The sequence below is a fragment of the Lepisosteus oculatus genome, chromosome 9 (assembly GCF_040954835.1).
Source record: "Lepisosteus oculatus isolate fLepOcu1 chromosome 9, fLepOcu1.hap2, whole genome shotgun sequence".
Classification (NCBI taxonomy): Eukaryota; Metazoa; Chordata; class Actinopteri; order Semionotiformes; family Lepisosteidae; genus Lepisosteus; species Lepisosteus oculatus.
Window position 1 is genome coordinate 43,868,116 of NC_090704.1, and position 17,725 is coordinate 43,885,840.

The following is a 17,725-nucleotide window of genomic DNA, read 5'->3' on the forward strand; positions in this document are numbered from 1 at the left end:
GAGCACTGGCCACAGGCACCGGACCCGTGTTTGGATCAGCTGCTGATTCTGCCTTGTGTTGCCTGCTTCAACCCTACTACACTCCAACTCCCTACTAAACAAGTCAGAGCATCTGTCCTTTCCCGCCACTAAAACTGCAGTGCACACCCATTAGAAGACCAGTGTGATGGTGCAGCCAAGGGGTTGGGAGGCATGGGAGAATTTCAGCAATACTAAAAACGGATTTGTTTTTTTGTTTTGTTTCTGAGACCCAGCAACATGAGCAAAACCCGCCAAGAGAAATAGGCTGGTGTCCCTTACGAACCCCACAGCTGCAAGCATGCCAGAACGAAAGTGCAGGAGTGCAGGGGGAGGAGTGCTGGACTTCACCAAGCCAGACCTCTGACCGACCAGCGCGGCTCTCGGGACTGAAGAGGCCGCAGAAGGGACAGGCTTTTATCCCAGGCCTTCTCCGCGGAGGGGGGTGCTGACCATCGCCTGTCGTCCGTGACTTCTCACACCTGTCTCCCGTCTCTCGCCGCGCGTTAACTCCGGAGAAACACAGGACGTCTGTTCAGAGAAGCGCCGACTCCTGCAGCCCCTCGGCAGCAGCGGCACAAAGAAACCATTGTGCTGCCCGAGGTGGGTCTCGCTCTCTCTCTCCTGCGCGGCTCCCGCGTGGGGACCGCTCCGCACTGAAGCATTTCGCAAACTCAACACCGGAGCACAGCTGGTCAGGGGGCCACTCGGACAGCACGGCAGCCGAGCATGACGCGCAACGCGTCGCTCCCTGCGTCCTTGTTCCAGCTTCTTTCCAACCCCTGACAAGTTCCTAACACAAAATACACCGTCGTCCCACCTTAGTCTGAATTTACATAGAGCTGTGGCACCCCGGAGTAACTTGTCGAGCCCCGAGGCCATTCTGTTCGGTCAACCCAAACAAGCAGCGCCCGACAAGGACGGCGCTTCAGTAAACAGAAGGAAACCCAGAAGCATCTTTGAAAGAAAACACGCACAGGAAACTGCCAAGAACCACGGCCTTTGTTTGTGTTTAATCAGAGCGGGAGAATGCGAGACGTGGCCTCGGGAGGCGTGCTGTGAAACTGCACAGCCGGTCGCCCGCCGCCTGTCAGTTCGCCACGCCACAGACCCTTTCGCTCCCGATCCCGACCCGCAGCTCCGTTCCACGTTCCCCCGATTCATTCTCCCGTCATCTAGAGAAGCAGAACAGCCGCCTGGAACTTGCGGCCAAAGCAGAAGCAGGAGGCGGGAAGTTTCTGTGGGAACGGCGAAGCTCGGTGGATTGGAGAAAGATCAAGTGAGGCCCGGAAAAAGTTCAGGGTTAGGGGAACGAACAAGGGAATACCAGCAAAGCATTTATCCCAGCTCCATTTTAATAAAAAGCCAGACGATAAGAGAACGGACAGAAGTCAAATGTGTCTTCATTTGTGGTCATCCATCACAAAAAAAAAAGCCAAAAACAGGAGTGGCACATGCTCCCCAAAGCCATCGACTGGTCAGACAAGGATCAAAGGCAAGAGCACCAGCCGAGCCGGAGCATATCGTACACCCAGCACTGGTCAATACTCTTTTAGCTGGCCTGTCACCCAGAAAGACATTTCATCGTGCCATACATTGTGCATGACTCACTAATGCCATCCATCTGAAATAATACATTCATGACCACCTCCAGAAAGACCGCTTTACTGAGGTTAGCGCTGTCCTAATAACCCTTAAACTGTAGATGACTAAGGAGACAGTTGTTCTGCCTATGGAGAAAAGATGACCTCACTCAACAGACCAACCCTGAGGTCCCATATCCATTTAGCTCTTAGACACGTGGCTACACAACTTCACAGTAAAGCCGAGTCAAGAAAAACACATCTGCTGCTCAGAACAAGGGAAAACAATATGCTCTTCAACATCTATATTTGTCTATGTCAGCCATCAGCGAGTGGAAAGTATGATGCAACTGCAGCTCCACAAATACACAGCCTAAATCTGGGGTATTATTCACCACAGCCTAGTTTTGCAGTTATAATTGGATATTGCTCTTCTTGTTTAACAACTACATTGCTTCTGTTCATCTATCAGGCTATTTTCATTATTAATGAAGGCTACATGGAGATGAGACCTCCAGATTCTGCTTCTCTTCAAATTCTGCTCCACAGTCTTAGGTGAAGCTACCAGTTCATGTCAGGAACTGGGAAACTGTTTTGCGATGGTCTTGCAGCTTCCTCCAACAACCTCTCCTGCGGGGCGTTTCCACCCAAGTAAAAGCAATCGTCTACAGAGTCATCTTCCATCAGAGCAAAAGAACTCAAGTAAGAACCAGCTACTGCAGAAATAGATTCCCCTCCTAAAGCAAGCAAAGGATATAAAAGTCTCTGAAACTAAGCAAGAAGGCAAAAACAGCATTTTGTTTCTGGACATACGTACAACCCTGGATGCACACTATGGTTGTGGGTTTCTGTAGCATAAGGCTTACTAGCAATAGGAGCACATTAATCCCATCTGGTTTGGCTGCTACTTGCTTATTGGTCCATGGGTCTTGCCCAGCTATTCTGAAAGACCCCAGGGAATCTAAAGCAATGACTCAAAAGCTGGTTTCAAGTCATCGTGTGGCTATTTGTGCTTGAAATGAAAATAAGTATACTCCTTCAGACAAATAACAGCAACTGCCCATGAAAGATAAGGGTATCTATAAGATATACTGTACTGTATATGAGAGTATGTCCTTTTAGGCTTCCAGAAATCAATCACATTCTACTGCATTTCAAACAGAAGCAATAAGCCGATAAAGCCTTTGACTCAAATTTAGTACTTTAACCCTGCTCGGGCGCCCAGTACAGGCTTCACGGAGACACAATTCAAGATAAAGGCCTCCTGTTGGACGCCATGGACTTCAAAAGGCAGAGCTATGACATTGTGTGCCGATGAACCAAGATGATCTATTTGGTTCTTATGGTACTTCCTTTTTGGATCCAGCACTAGGAACGCCACATTCCTGGCATTACTAACAAAACACTGTCGGAGGAAAAACAAAGAAATGCCACTCTTTACAAATGTTATTTCCATTCCTCTCACTAAAATATTTCTTAAATTCAGCCAAGACGCATTTAAAAAAAATCCACATGTACTGTGCTCCATTTTCCAAACAGTCATTCTGCAGAACTGGACAGTATAAAGGCTGAACCAGCTGCAGATTTCAAACAGACTTCTCCAGTGCTGAAAGGTTTGAAACTTTCATGTAAATACCACAATGCATGACACATTAAATGAAGTGGTTGATGTGTAAAGGCTAGTGTATTAACATAACTCAGCAATTAAAACTGGCTATTTACAGTAATTTCTGCATGACATATGCAGAACATTATTTTAATTAAAAGCACGATTGCTGGCATAGTCACAATTAGCTCATCTGCGCCAACATGCTCTTGTGGTTGACTACAGCTGGGCCAGGTGTTGAGTTTCACTGCTGTGGGACACAATGAGAAGCGCGACTAGACCTTGCTTGCAGTTCATGTGGCTCATTCGGTGGTCTGTCACTGTGAAAACTGGAGGAGAGGCTTGAACAATAAGAGGCTTGTACTCAAGTTTTATGTTCTTCTGTGAAGCACAAGTAGGAACAAAGGTGCATCAGCAGTCTCATGAAGAAAAGGAGCTCAGGCCGCACAAAAGGGACAGGTAGCACACTTTCTCAATACTACAGTCACAGAAAAACTTCCCACTGTCTCCAATAATGTCAGCCACTAATTTATCACACCACACTTGACAAAAGCTTACAAAGGATAATTTAACAATAGAAGTCGATGCATCTTGCACAGCATCCACATCTTGAAGGATAGGGAACAGAAACAGCAGGACCAATGTTCAATAAATACTGGTCATTAAACTGTACCTATTACAGTACATGATTAAACAGCGAACAACTCTTCAAGAAGGAAGGTGCCTGTACCTTCACAATGCTTTCCAAACGCAGTTATTATATTTCACCACAAAAAGCGGTGCACTGCTTTAACAATGGCATGCCTGGTCACGGCTACTCTATGCTTTCAGACTCGAACCCTGACGAACACTGGCAGTGTGGAAAGCTCACGACCTGGAAATTTTTCTTATTGTGTGTGTGTCTCGGCTGCAGGCTGAGCCGAATCCCTACTGTCATCACTCAAGGATTAAGCCCTGATACCGGCTCATTTCCTGAGAGGACACCAAAGCAAATCTGACGTACGGCGTCTCGCTCATGTGCCTGCGTTAAAAATCATGCAGAAGGAAGAGGCTTTGTCCAGACTGGAGATCAGTCGCATCACATTAACCCTGCGCTGATCATCTTGAACGTTAGCCTCTAACTTCAGGCACAACAATCCTCTAGTTCCTATAGCAAAATCCAAAAGAAAAGGGAATTGCGGATTTCTCAAATGATTCCTCTTCTTTACAGAAATTTAAACTTCACTCCTGTATTGTCATTAGAGGAAAACACTGCTTTTCTTTTTTGGGAGGCCTTATTCTGATACTTCTCAACTGATATGCAAGAATAGTTTTCTAAAATCTGTTCTGCTAGGTAATCAAATGTTTATTTAACATTAGGAGGATCAAAGAGAATTCAAATTTGTACAACTGTACATCACCAATACAATCAATCAAATGTCACTAGTAAATTGTTTTCCCATTCTTACCACATTAACCTTTCAAACATGAGCACACCCCGATGGGCTGTATTACAGATAAGGGTGAGCAGCCACTTAACCCCAGATGAACTCTTTCAAAACAATGTGTAATGGTTACGAGCTAAGCGACTCATTTCCTCAATATTTTTGGTTTTAGGCATAAAAGGCCACGGCCGTAGCAGAAAAAAGTATTTTTCCTCATAACCAGCGTGACAGAAAATCACGTTACTTTCTATAGAGTCAAATATTGCGGCAATAAAATGACTCAAAAACCCTCTATATCATTTCACAGAAAACCAAGCTTTGTACCAGAAGGGATAGTTTTGTTTAGTGCGCAGTCACGGTCATATTTAAAAGCGTCCTATCTAGGAAACTGACACACCAGCATGAAAGGGGGAGAATACCATTCACTGCTCCTTCATTTCACAGCCTAGTACTAGCCTGGTGCTCCCGCCAGCCTACAACAACCGCAACACAGCCCGGCTTCAAGATGACCGCCTGGCCTCACCCATCCCCATCAGCTGGAGCTGTTCGCTGGACACCGACGGGTGCCGACAGACCGAATCAACTTTTTGAACAGCATAAGCTTGATGAAAAAGAGAAGTGTTTTAATCCCAAACATGGAAGGTAGGGAAAAACGTGACTCGGCGAATTCCCGGTTTCCTTACCCTGCAGCATGCATCTGTAGGCCGACTCGGAGATGGCGTAAATGTGTGGCGGCATCTCGTGCCTCTTTTTCCCTCGGTACATTTCGATGATGTTCTCGGAGTAGATGGGCAGGTTCTTATAGGGATTTATGACCACGCAGAAAAGCCCAGAATAAGTCTAAGGGGAAAGAAAAAAAATCATGAATAAGGATTCGTGTTCTCCCTTATGAAACAAATTCACCTCATTTCGAGCGTATACAGCAGGCACTATGACAGTTCTTCAGCAGCCATATTTCATGTGTTCAGAGTCCATAAGCATGTAAGAAAGGAACTTAAAACAAGGAATTCAACAGATGGAAAAAAAAATAGGCAGTCAGTAGGCAGTTACAGTTATTAAATGCATTTGGAACTGCCAAGGTATTATGCAGATTCCTGACAGCCTTTGCAAATCCATTTGTTACAATGGCTGACAAAGAGGAGGAAATAATTATTTTTCTTAAAATAAGTGGCATCTTTCATTATATGATACATGAGATCCATTTCACAGCTCAGCCTTACTGAAAGTCAAAACACGATTAGATTTAGTTTACAATTAACAGAAGAATTTGACTCCTTTTCTTTACTATGGACAGATTTAACTCAAGAGTTGCAACTGCCTAATTTGATCCTGTGGGTTGGAATGATGACACAGGTGGAGGTAGAAAAAGATTTTTATCCGGTAGTACAGAACAACAAAGAGGCAGTGAAAACGGGAAATGTCTGGAGTTCCCCAGCTCTAGGGGCGATGTTCATAATCTCAAGAAGAAATGCTCTTTGCTGGGGATGGAAGTGCTACTGGGATGAAACTTGAAAGGAGATTATGGATCCCAAGAACACAATCTGCACAGAACAGTTTGACAGTCCACAAACACTTGTGTAAACCTGAATACCAACACAATGACACAATAATAAAGGAAATAAATGACAAGGGCTTGGACGCAGAGAAAGGGAAGACAGCGCTGGCACAAGGACACCAGACTCCATCGCCATACACAGCACTGCGGTAGCTACAAGGGGCAGACCGGGCCGAAATGATACATAAACTGCAATGGCAAACATCACGTCTCTCTGTTTCTCAACAGGTTTTCGGGTCTGTAATTTACTGCTCACTGAACTGACGTGTTCCTCTAACAACAGCCAAACGAAGTGAATTAACCTTCAAAGCCTTTTTTTTTTTTTTAAGTGCTCGGCCTGGCCGACATCACTGGTATTTAAAATAAACTCAGAGGAATTTCACATATATTAAAAAGTAATGAAGTGCTGCTTACTGGACTGTTGCCACCTCTTTTCTTCTCCCTTATTTTTGGTGCTGCAGCTCATTTGAAATTCCTGCCTCACTCACATTATCCTGTCAAGGAGCGCAGACTTGGGCTGAATATGCATTAAACCCAGACTGGGGCTGCGGTTTCTGCAGCACTTGACAGAGCTTGCAGGATGATCCTTACCCCACGTAATAACTATGGCTAATTAGCCCAGGGTAACCAAATCAGCTCAAAGGTTTTCCAACGCTCGTGAAACTAATTTCAATATTGGAGTATCTGCCCCACAGATGGGGGGGAAAAGCAGCAGCCAAGAAGGCAAGTGTGTCATGGTCTGCAGGCAGGGGACTTGAGGAGAGTCATGCAGAGGAGCAGCCCTGTAATTCTGATGTTTGCACAATAAGGGGCAGGAGTGAGGAGTGCTACGGCCGTCTAACCCCACCACTGTCAGAACAAGGCAGTCCAAAAAAAGAATGCTCACTCCCTGGCATAAAAAAAAAGCATCAACTATACTTTGCAGCTCATTGCTAGAAAGTGTGCCAGAAATGGAACTGGCTAGCGCCGTATCCCACATTTCACTCCCATTTCTGCATTTACCTACTTTTTCTAGTGTTACGAGCATGTTGCCACCCGTTTTTTGGATATTATTTTGCGAGATCGTTTTCCGAAATTTCCATATCAAACAGACAACGAAAGCATGTTTTTTTTTTAAAAAAAAATACAGGGCATGTACAGCTCAAAGTTTATCCACGGTAAACTAAAGAAAACGCAGAATCGCCGCCCAAAATTCTTCTTCAAAGAAACTACCCCAACCACAACAAACAAACACAAACAACGGGAGTGAAAAGGAAATTCCTGTCGGAGGCACAGTGCAGGTCAGCAGCCCTTGTCCCCCGGGAGGGCAGGGGGCAGCCAGCCTGCCTGCCCTGTTGCTCATAAAAGCCCCGGGACGCTGGAACGCACACTCTCCTGGCCATGACCCAGGCACAGAATTCCTGTTAGGACACCCCTGAGGCACAAGGGTTACAGGCCAGGAGATGCACAGGACGTCCAAGCCCACCGAGGCCATCAGTTACCCGTGGCATGCCAAAAACTACAACCACCATGCTTTTGAGGTCTTACTGAAGAAATACGAGCAATGTGGTTTTGAACCTTTAATAATAAATATGAATAAAGCAGGCATTGTTTGACATATTTCAAAGTGAGAAAGCACACTAGGGAGCTTTATAAAATCAGAAACAAAGAGGGAAGAACAGGTTCCAGACAATGCCTGTTAAGCCACAACTTCAAGACGGGCATTCTTTGAGGAATCTGAGGAATCGTACTGGTAAATCCTGCAGAACCCTGGTCTCAAAGGCACAAGCACAGATTGGCCAAACGAGTGCTGACTGCGCTTTCTACAAGAGAGGAGCGAGGCAGGCAGATAGATAAGCTGTCACGTCATAGCGGCAGCCGAGAGGACTCAGTGGGGCACTGCTAGCGAAGGCCTCTGGAATCCTGCTGGGATTACAGAAATCGCTGCATTAAGGCAGGACCCTTTCAGATCGATTTGACGGGGCTGGCTCACGTGAAAACCAGCATCAGCCTAGCAGCGGCTGTCTGTTAAAGAGGCGATCCCTTAGGTTCTTAGGTTGCCTGGCCAGGCGTAGGCAAAGCCAGTATCTGAATCGCACTGCACTATACAAGTGGGTTTCTACATAACTTCACTGAAAACTAAAAATGTGGTTCTGCAATTAGAACAGTGTTAAAAATGTTTAATTATTCCAGCTATTAAAAATGTATTTGTCAGCTGTGTACAGCAGAGCAGTAATCTACGCAGCAGGTTCGACGTGTTAACTGCAGCCCTCTATATAGATACAGTATTTATTGTATTTCCTAGCACTGGTTGCTTAATGAATATCAAGCTGGCCACAAACCAGCCTGTGGTCTGAAGCAGGAAAGGAGTGGTTTGGGTTTGAAACCCTTTCATATTCAGAAACCGGAACTTCTGTCAGTACGAAAGTATGAAGGTTAGAAAAAAAAAATCTCTGCAAACACTAAGCAACACGTACAAACGACGAGAATTTTAAAGATAATACCGAAACAAAAGGAGGAATTCCAGTTATAAGACTAGCAGAGGCTAACACCCCTTCTCTGAGGTCTCCAAGAAAAGCGCTACGCTATAGAATGTGAAGAACGAAGAAAACCCCAGCCCAACGTTCGACCACAAAGTATCAGAAAACATTGAGCAAATACAATTTTGTGGGGGAATTTTTTGGTTAAAAAAGGGACAGATTCCAGATTTTATTTTCAGCTTCAAAGCACACATTACACATTGCAAAGAGACAAAAACCTCTCACCAGAAGCTGCCCTGAAGATTTAAAGGGAAAAGCTGCAAAAAAAAAAAATGGAAGCATTATGCCCCCCAAAAACATTCCATGGCCAGAAATTGAACCTTCACTCCTGCAGAGAGCGCAGATTCGTTTCGCCCTCCTTCTTTAAAATTAAAACAATGTCTTCATTCTCGCCATCCCAGCCCTGACCCCTAGGGTCCATCCCTCTCCCTGCCTTCTCTCCCCAATCACTCCCAACCGTCACCCCATTCAGCCTCCTCCACGCAGGGGCATCAAGAGTAAGGAAAAAGGGGGCAAGAAAGCCCCACTGTTTTCACATGCAGGCACGTCATCTGATAGCAGGCAGGATTTTAAGGCGCGCTTGCAAAGAAACTGCCCTGGAGAAAAACTTTTAGCCTACAGGTCGAGAGAAAAGGCCATGAACAGAAGGCGTGCATAAGCGATGCAAGGCCTCAGCCGCGGCAGGGAGACTCCGATTCGGGATTGTGAAACGTGACCTGTGAGCTGCACCCCACAGGGAGAGACGGAGAGAAGCAGCAACTCCCCTTGCACCACTTGTGCTCAATACATCTATTCTACCAACACGCCCCATACCGCTTTTAGTATTTATTGCTTCTCGTGTTACTGTTCTTTTTGCACGGAGGATAATGCATTTACACACTTCCCCCAAGGACGGCGTGATTAAGACCGGCCCTTCAGCAAAGCCTGGAGGAAAAGCTTTACACGCTAATGAAATGAAAGCCGTTCTAATGGAGTACCAGCAGCTGAACTTCTTGACAGAGCCCTGCTGGAAGACATCACCACTCCATGTGGCCTTGAGCTGGTCTTTAAGAGCAGCAACTGCGGACTTCAAACCTCTGAAACCTTTCCATGTCTACCGATTTAAATGCACGCTCAAGAAAATCGCCTCATGCTGAAATGTGACAATCCCAAACAGGAAGGAGACGGAGCCTAGCACCACCCCCCACCGGGACTTTAGACCATGATCATGTTGACATTCATTATAGTTTGTATTCGGGACAACCCAAGTGGAACCATGGCAACTCCATAGAAACGTGTCGCAAGATACCAAGCATGGTTGACCACAAGCCAATCGCAGAACAGGAGGGGCCACATGACAGAGCATATGAAGGACTCCCAGCACATACCAGCTGACCGACGATGCCTAAAAGGCAAAGTTTTAGAACTACACCTCTTTCATTCATTGTCTGGATTTTAGCTTGAAACGCCAGCAACTTCTGCAATAATTCCATCAAAGCAAACCTCTGCTTTCTGAGAGCCTTCTCATTGCAATCAAGAAAGAGGGGTTCTTTCTGACCTAAACATCCAAGGTTGATCCGCAAATTAATTGCACTTGCATCCCTAAGGATCCCATAGTGCTGCACATTATGGGAAAGGGATCAGATTGATCCACTCCTGAAACTCAGCACCTCCTGGGTGACCTGAGACAACCATCCCGCACCAGCAGCCCCAGCAGTCAGCAGATCAGTGAGTAATTATTTCATCCTCTCAATTTAGAGGGTAATTCATGAAGGCCAGACTGTAAAGAGGGGTATGCAGCCAGAGCACCCAGATTAATACACCTGCCGTTTCAAACATGGACAGAGCAAGCTGGTCATAAGCGGAAGCTGATGACTCTGCTTCCGCTTATGACCAGACATCTTTGCAGTTCTGCTACTAGCATCACTAGCATCAGCCGAACTGGCTGAAGACACAGACTGTTAAAACAAGCTGGTGGAACAAGCTGCCCAGCCGTGCTGTTAAAGCTGATGCCCTGGTTTCTTTCAAGAAAAGGGTGGATGAGATTCTGGGCTCAATAAGTTGCTCACGACCAGAACTGGATACACAGGCTAAAAAAAAGGAGTCTACTTTGCCCCTTATGACGCGATTTAAATCCCCAAAACTGACTTATTTCAAACTGCAACATGCCCTTCCTTTAAAAATACCCCCACAGAAAAAGGAAGCACAACATTAATTCTACAAAATGAGCATTGAATAAAGGCCTCCGATAAAGCTCAGCTGTTTTCAGTTTTCAAATTGTCTGCATTTGTCAGAAATCTGAAACGCCAACACAAAAGCAGCACTGGGATAAAAATCAAAAATACTGTGTAGTTTACACACAGATCAGGCTACTATTACCGAGAACACTTACATCTAAAGTGGAATTTTCAATTAAAGTTAATTAACATTAAATTGCAAACCAATGCTGATATAAGATCTTCCAGAGCGTCAAATTCTGATATTTGTAAATGAATCCCGGACAGATGTGGAAGATATTTTTTTAATTACAGAGCAAGTAAATGTCTAAAAAAAATGTAAGATTCAGACAGCTCCTACTTATCTAGTGAGACAAAGGGCCTAGCTACTGCAGTACAGTTAGTCTATGACTCAGCAAGAGCCTCCACGACTGATTTAGCATGGTGCATAAATATGGCATGGAGCCATTTTCAATGGCACTGCAGGGCTGACTGCCTCAGCAGTACAGTGTGGCAGAGAAGAGAGGGCCCCAAACGCATTTCACTGCCACAGCACACATAGGCAGCATGTGCGATTTGTTTTCTTAAGCGAGTCCTAAGTTGTGGCAATTTTTTCCATTAACCTTCATGCGGCATAAAAAAAAAAGAAAATACTCTAGTTTCTCAATCCAGGAGCTGTCTCACCGAGATAGCTTGTCAAACAATACAGGCGGACTCCAGAAATAACCAATATCTTTATTTGTGATCCTAAAGCAACCCAAAAGACTATTTCAGGAGGAACGGTGTAACTATGAAGCACGTCTTTACTTAAACAGCTGGGGGTGTCTGAAACAAAACTACCCAGTCATCTAGAGAAGCTGATCCCCTGGGATCCCAGTTGGAATCATTCTTGGATCTACTGAGCAACCCAACATGAAACGTTATTGATCTTATATTCTGGGAGGAGAAAAAGAGGAATATCAGAGCAGAATTCAGAAGCAAGCATACCTGCTAGCCAGAAACAAATTCCGTTAAAAAAAGCATATGAAAGGTTCCCAGCGCAAATTCCTAACTGATGACAATTGCCCAGTTGATTTTTAAACATTTCATAAACATATACACTATCTACAAGTTGCATACCACTAAATGCAGGACAATCTCATATTTACCATACATATTTGTGGTTGTTAAAGCACTGCCCAGAGAAACATTTGGATGGAAAATCTTCCAAAGCAGAGTTATATTCCCAGTTCCCTTCAATATCATCTCAGGTGTCAACCCAAATTCTATTTCTGGAATCCATGTCAAAAACTAGGTCAAGATCACGAAGGAGAAAGTTATTAACTAGGACACTGTTAAATGATTAATACCTTCAGCATGAGCCTGCTATGTTCAAGGCTTCATAGGCCCAGACGACACCGGAGAGCAGCATGCTTCAGAACGACAATTTTTCAAAGCAAGGAAATCAAAAGTTACGAGAGGCGGAGCCCAGTAGAATTTAACAATGACACCGAAATACAGGCAAAGAGGTGAATAACTTAAAACCACAAAACTTTTTAAAGAGGTAAACACATTAGGTTTGCCGGATCAACGCATAACCCCTTGCCAAGCACAACACACTAAAGACCAGAGAGCATTTAGACTGTTAATGAAAGCAGAGGATTGAATTTCACTAAATGCTCCACTGTTAAACAAGACCAAATGTCAATAAGCAGACAGACGCACAGAACATCAGATTCCAGAAGCCCACTAAGCAGTAAAGCAGCAGGTGATTTTTCATTAGTTTTTCCTTCTCCAAGCAGACACCAGCAAGGCCTTATATTTTAATTCTTGATTTTCTCAGTGGGAAAGGCCCACTGAGATCAAACTCACTTGTACCAAAAACACAGTGAGAAGCAGCAGCAAATAATACTTCATTTCCATTAGAGGAGGACTAAAAAAAAAAAAGAAAAAAAATCAAGACCACTACCATTTTCACTGACTATCAGGTGAAAAGTCAAAAGTAGTGGAGAAAATTCTTTATAATTTTATCAATTTTCACTTACTGGACAAGGACAAATTTATACAGTCATGGTCATTATTTTTGTTAATGATACAAAGCACTTAAGGCAACTGAAACCACAAAAACATTGGGTATTAAGTCAGAAGTGATCTGCACTCTGGCTCATGAGATCTCCTTAATTATCATGGAGAGGTTTCTTTTTTATAGTCTTTAAGCACCCTGGAATGATTCCACGAGATGTGTGGTCCCTTCCCTGCATGTTTTGAAAACGACTGCGCTCTGTACTTATACCTGATTGTTCCATAGATGCAATCATTGGGGTACTGCTCCTGTCACGGAGCGACTTCATTCTTATTTCTAAAGGAGAAAACTGTAAAGAGGCATAAGCGAGTTGGTGCTCTTTGCTCATGGTCTGGCTGCCTTTTATTTTTCATGTTAAAATTTTCAGAACGTGTTAAAATACTCAACAGGGCCCGTGTGGCCACACTCCTTCACATTGGTGCTGCTCCTACACTGCGCCGGCCAGGAAAGCCACTTACATAGATGAGCCCGGAGTAGTAGCGGTCCTTGAGGTTGTGCAGCACGGACGCCTCATTGAGGCAGGTCAGCTCCGCCATGTCCTCCACCTTGGAGAACTTGGGCGGGTTCATCTTCTGGATGTCGTCCTTGTTGACCATGGCCTTCTTGCCGTTCTCGGCCAGCTCCACCACCACCTCGTCGCCGCGCTCCTCGCGGATGCTGGCGGCCTCGAAGCCATGGCGCTCGGACGGGACCCACACCAGCTTCTTGGCGGTCCAGTCGGCCTGCGTGGCCGGGTTGTAGACCACGGCGCGGTCCACGAAGAGGTACCGCTCCGGGTCCTCCTGCCCACTCCGCTGTGCCATCGTCAACGGGTCACCTGAAAGAGAGCAAGACGGGCCCGGCGCGTTAATGGACACGGTCAGCCATGCCAGTAAAGGTCCTCCCAAGTGCGCTCAACAGCAAGGGGAAAAGAGCTACATGGACCTCACACACGCTCACTGCCTTTGATTAAAGGAACCAAGCCTCCTCGCAATCGAGAGCAGCGCAGAGGAAAGTGTCCTGCTTGAAGATGAGCCTTCCCCAGCCCCACAGTGAAACGAATTTAGAAAGATGACTTCTTTTTTTTTGGAGAGAGGACAGAAATCCCAGTATCCATGCCGTAAGCACATTTTTGTTCCGAAGTTAAGCAATCCTGACTTTCACCCCCCCCATTAAAGCTTCTAATCGATGGCTGGCCTCCATCCACATGCTGAGAAAAGCGGAAGTCTGTTTCGTTTCACTGTCACCGGGACTGTAATCTGACCGCCGGCTGCACATGCCTGGACTGTCACAGACTCGACACTGCTAACGGATCCTTTTCCCCTCTCCTTCACGGCAGCCGACAGAATCCCGGGAAAGTCAAACCACGGCCAATACCTTGAACGCAGAAGGAAAAACAACCGATAAATCCGTAATGGCTCACGAATCGGACACCGCTATCAACAACAAGGGCAGCTACTTAACCCCACTGCCCCCTTACATAAAACAGACCGCAGACCCCGAGCACAAACATTTAAAAGCACGCCGTCTTCGGTCCTGACGCCTTCCAGGCTAACACAGAGCTCGTTCAAGTGGGAGAGAGCAAAAATGTCAAACGAGTCCATCACAAACTAACCGAGGACATTTCCAGCTCCATTTTGCAAAGCCCACCCGATTTTGAACCCTATAACAAGGCATTCTGGCCTTTACCTAACTGATCCACACAAACTGTGCCTTCAAAACCCGGACAACCCCAGATTTTTTTATTTTTGAGGACTTTACCTATACTGTAAAGAAAACCATACTTAGGGATATACGGTGGTGCATTAAAGCTCTTATTTGTCTAGGGCTGACGTCCCTCATGAATTACAGCCAGAGTTTACACAGCTCTGGCCCTACTGTCGCCGAACACCTGTTCACACTTTATACAAACATTTCAGCGACTTGGTGGTTTCCAATGACGGGGATCAGAGCCTAAAGCAAACTGGAACTCTGCTCCTGAAAAATAACAGAGGCCATGCTTCATCCCCTTAACAAACAGCATTTATTAAAGATAGAAACTCTATCCATTGACCATGTAACAGTACTCATATGGCCAAAGTTAGAGCCTGATCTCTCACTAGGGGATTTTTGGATTTAATCGGCCGTAACCCACTCCCTTTTCCTGTTACATGCAATTAATATTCAATGAATTCATTCAAACAATTCTGAAATGTTAAATTCTGCCTCCTTTCTAAAAATCATAAACTGCATTGGCAAAGCATATTTCAAGTCAGTGAAGACATACAGAATGGCAAATGCTCTATCCTTATCTTACAACTTCACGTGATATTACAGAACGGTTGGACCAAAAGTAGGCAGAAACAACAAAGAATTTCTCCATAATTTCTCTAGAACCGTCATCTCATTCAAAAACGAATATACAGGATTTGTTTCCTTTATGTAATTAACTTGTATAACTATGATTTTTTAATCAGACATTTGTGGCGTAGAAAGAAGGCTGAAGTCATAAACTTTAATGTTCAGATCATGATCGCTTGGTATAACTGCCTCTGGATGTCTAAAGCCTTCATCTCATTAACCCAAACGTCACACCACGCATGGATGAGTCCGTTAACTGTCCCAGTGTTCAGAGACGAACCGGTTTACCCAGAATTAAGCTTGGCAGACCAGACTAGAAGCAGGACGGTAACACGTCTATGGTTTCCAAAGCTTGGTCGTTTCCATCAGGTTAAAACATTTCCCAGACACACACTGACTGACCCATCTGTCATGAATGAACGCGCACACACACACACAAAAAACTCCACGGGTTTCATTTGAATCGCACGCATTGCAATCATTATTTCAGCTCAGACTGAGGTTTCGGTGCAGCAAATTTTGCTAACGGACGGGAAGAGCTCTTAATTCGCTCAGGTGAAACGATAAAGCATAACCTGTGCGTAAAATCAGAAAATCCTGCATTAAAGCTACGTCTACCCGTCCACTGCACAAGGCAGGTCGAAGGCCGGGACAGCCGCTTAGGCCACTGAAGTCCAAGCTCTTGCAGTGACCAGAGCCTCAGACACAGCAGACGTGCGAGGAGACGGAAAGAAAGAAAGAAATCAAACCCTTTCACCCATGCATTGACTTTTAGCGTCGTGCTAGCGTGGTCACCCGATATTTCCTCGCGTTACAGAAAAAGAGTTGGGCGAGTCGGGTGACTAAAACGGTTGTTTTGGGGGTTTTGTTGTTGTTGTTATTGTTGCTGTTGCTGCTGCTGCTGCTCCAGATTAACCTACGCGTTTACCTCGGTGGCTACACGGTCCCAGCATAACGCCAGGGGTCATAAACTACAGTAAAAATATGGTCCAGGGCTTTGAATGAGCCGTTTGGCGCACTGGTGGCGAGACTGGCGCTGGTGTGGTCTCTCCTGCTCCAGGTCCGCCCAGCCGCCAGCGGATCCTAACGGGCACAATGTAACACTTCATTTCAGCTCGTTATTCAAGCGCGATTGCCCTTTTTTTTTTAGGATGCCCACCACCACGCTCCCCTCTTCATTTAATTTTTTTTTTTTCAAAAAAGCGGGACCTCCTCTTATCTACCCACATAAAGATGTGGAAACGTATCTTGCACATTATTCCCTTGCAACACTTGGAAATTATTTCCCACTGTTCGGCGTTTCATGCTGGCCCGAGCGCCACTCCCGGTCCACCAAAAGGAGAAAAAAAAAATACACCAGCGAAAGACATGATTATACCACGTCAATACAACCGCACGAGTTGAATTTAGCTTTGACAAATACGACCATGTAGCCGCGATAACGCACCCCTACAACACTGTGCATTGCAGCCCAGACGGTTGTTTCATCCGTTTTCGAGAGGAAAGGGGTCGGATAGTTCTCTGGTCTTGTCATTCCGATGGGTTTGGGGAATATGCGTCAATGAAAACCCGCTTCAAATCAGTTTTTAAGTGGCAAATGAATGCAGATGCAGTATGATCACGCTAATTAACCTCCATCCCTTCGCGGTAATCCCGTTAGCTACCGCGGAATAACGCAGATCCCCCTTTGAGCTTACCTGACGCAGTCGGACAAGAACCAAGCTCAACTTTTAAAACGAATAAGGCGTTCTCCTCGGCAAATGTGATCTATATTCCGCACCGCTCCGTATATACGCCTGCCTCTCCGCCTTTCTCTCCTCTCTTTTCTTTGCACCAGAGATACTGTCCTACCCAGCGTTCCCCCCTCCTCCCCGCAGAAGCCGGACTCCTCAACCGAACCCTTTTCTTAGTCCCGCCTACATGCCCAAAGGTGTAACACTATTGGACGGCTTCCAAGACGTTCCTCACGTAAAGAGCGCCTATTGGCTAGAAAAAAAAGAGGCAACCCCCGCCGCCCCTCCTCCCTCTAGAACGCCTGCCGCCCCCTCACCGCCGGTGAAGAGTTCGTGCTGCGGCTGTCTTCCACCTGCCGTGCAGCTCATAGGTGTCGCGGATTCGCCTGTGCATGAAGAACCGCAGCCAGTGGTCAAGATCACGTCCATCAAAGCTCAGCCGCCCTTCCCTCCCCCCTTAGAGGGCCCGATATCTAGGTTGCGCCAGGCAGGTCATTGTGCAGAGACCACGTGAAAAGGGGTTGCGGTGCGCTGTGCGGATCGGCGGTGTCAATCGGGTTTTTCGATACGCGATTTGTAGAACTAGCTGTGCTGTGTTTGTGGGGGTTCCGCAGTCCATGCCTGGTTTATTTTGTTTTTTAAAGTGTATTTATTAATTTTGGGGGGGTTTGCCAGGGCTTCTACCCCCCTTGTCCCCCACTCCGGCCTTTT

The 17,725-nt window shown here is 45.7% G+C and overlaps 1 protein-coding gene across 4 annotated transcripts in view; it reads right to left on the reverse strand.

The window, feature by feature from the left end:
- Nucleotides 1–17,147, reverse strand: part of LOC102695864 (myosin-10) — a 76,938-nt gene extending 59,791 nt beyond the window's left edge. For all 4 annotated transcript variants that reach the window (XM_069194584.1, XM_069194583.1, XM_069194582.1 and 1 more), the window contains exons 1-3: nt 16,979–17,147; nt 13,421–13,779; nt 5,315–5,471 (exon numbers count right to left, since the gene is read on the reverse strand). In XM_069194584.1, the coding sequence (XP_069050685.1) occupies nt 5,315–5,471; nt 13,421–13,765 (502 nt within the window). In that variant the 5' untranslated portion in view covers nt 13,766–13,779; nt 16,979–17,147. The remainder of the gene's footprint in view (nt 1–5,314; nt 5,472–13,420; nt 13,780–16,978) is intronic.
- Nucleotides 17,148–17,725: the final 578 nt, after the last annotated feature.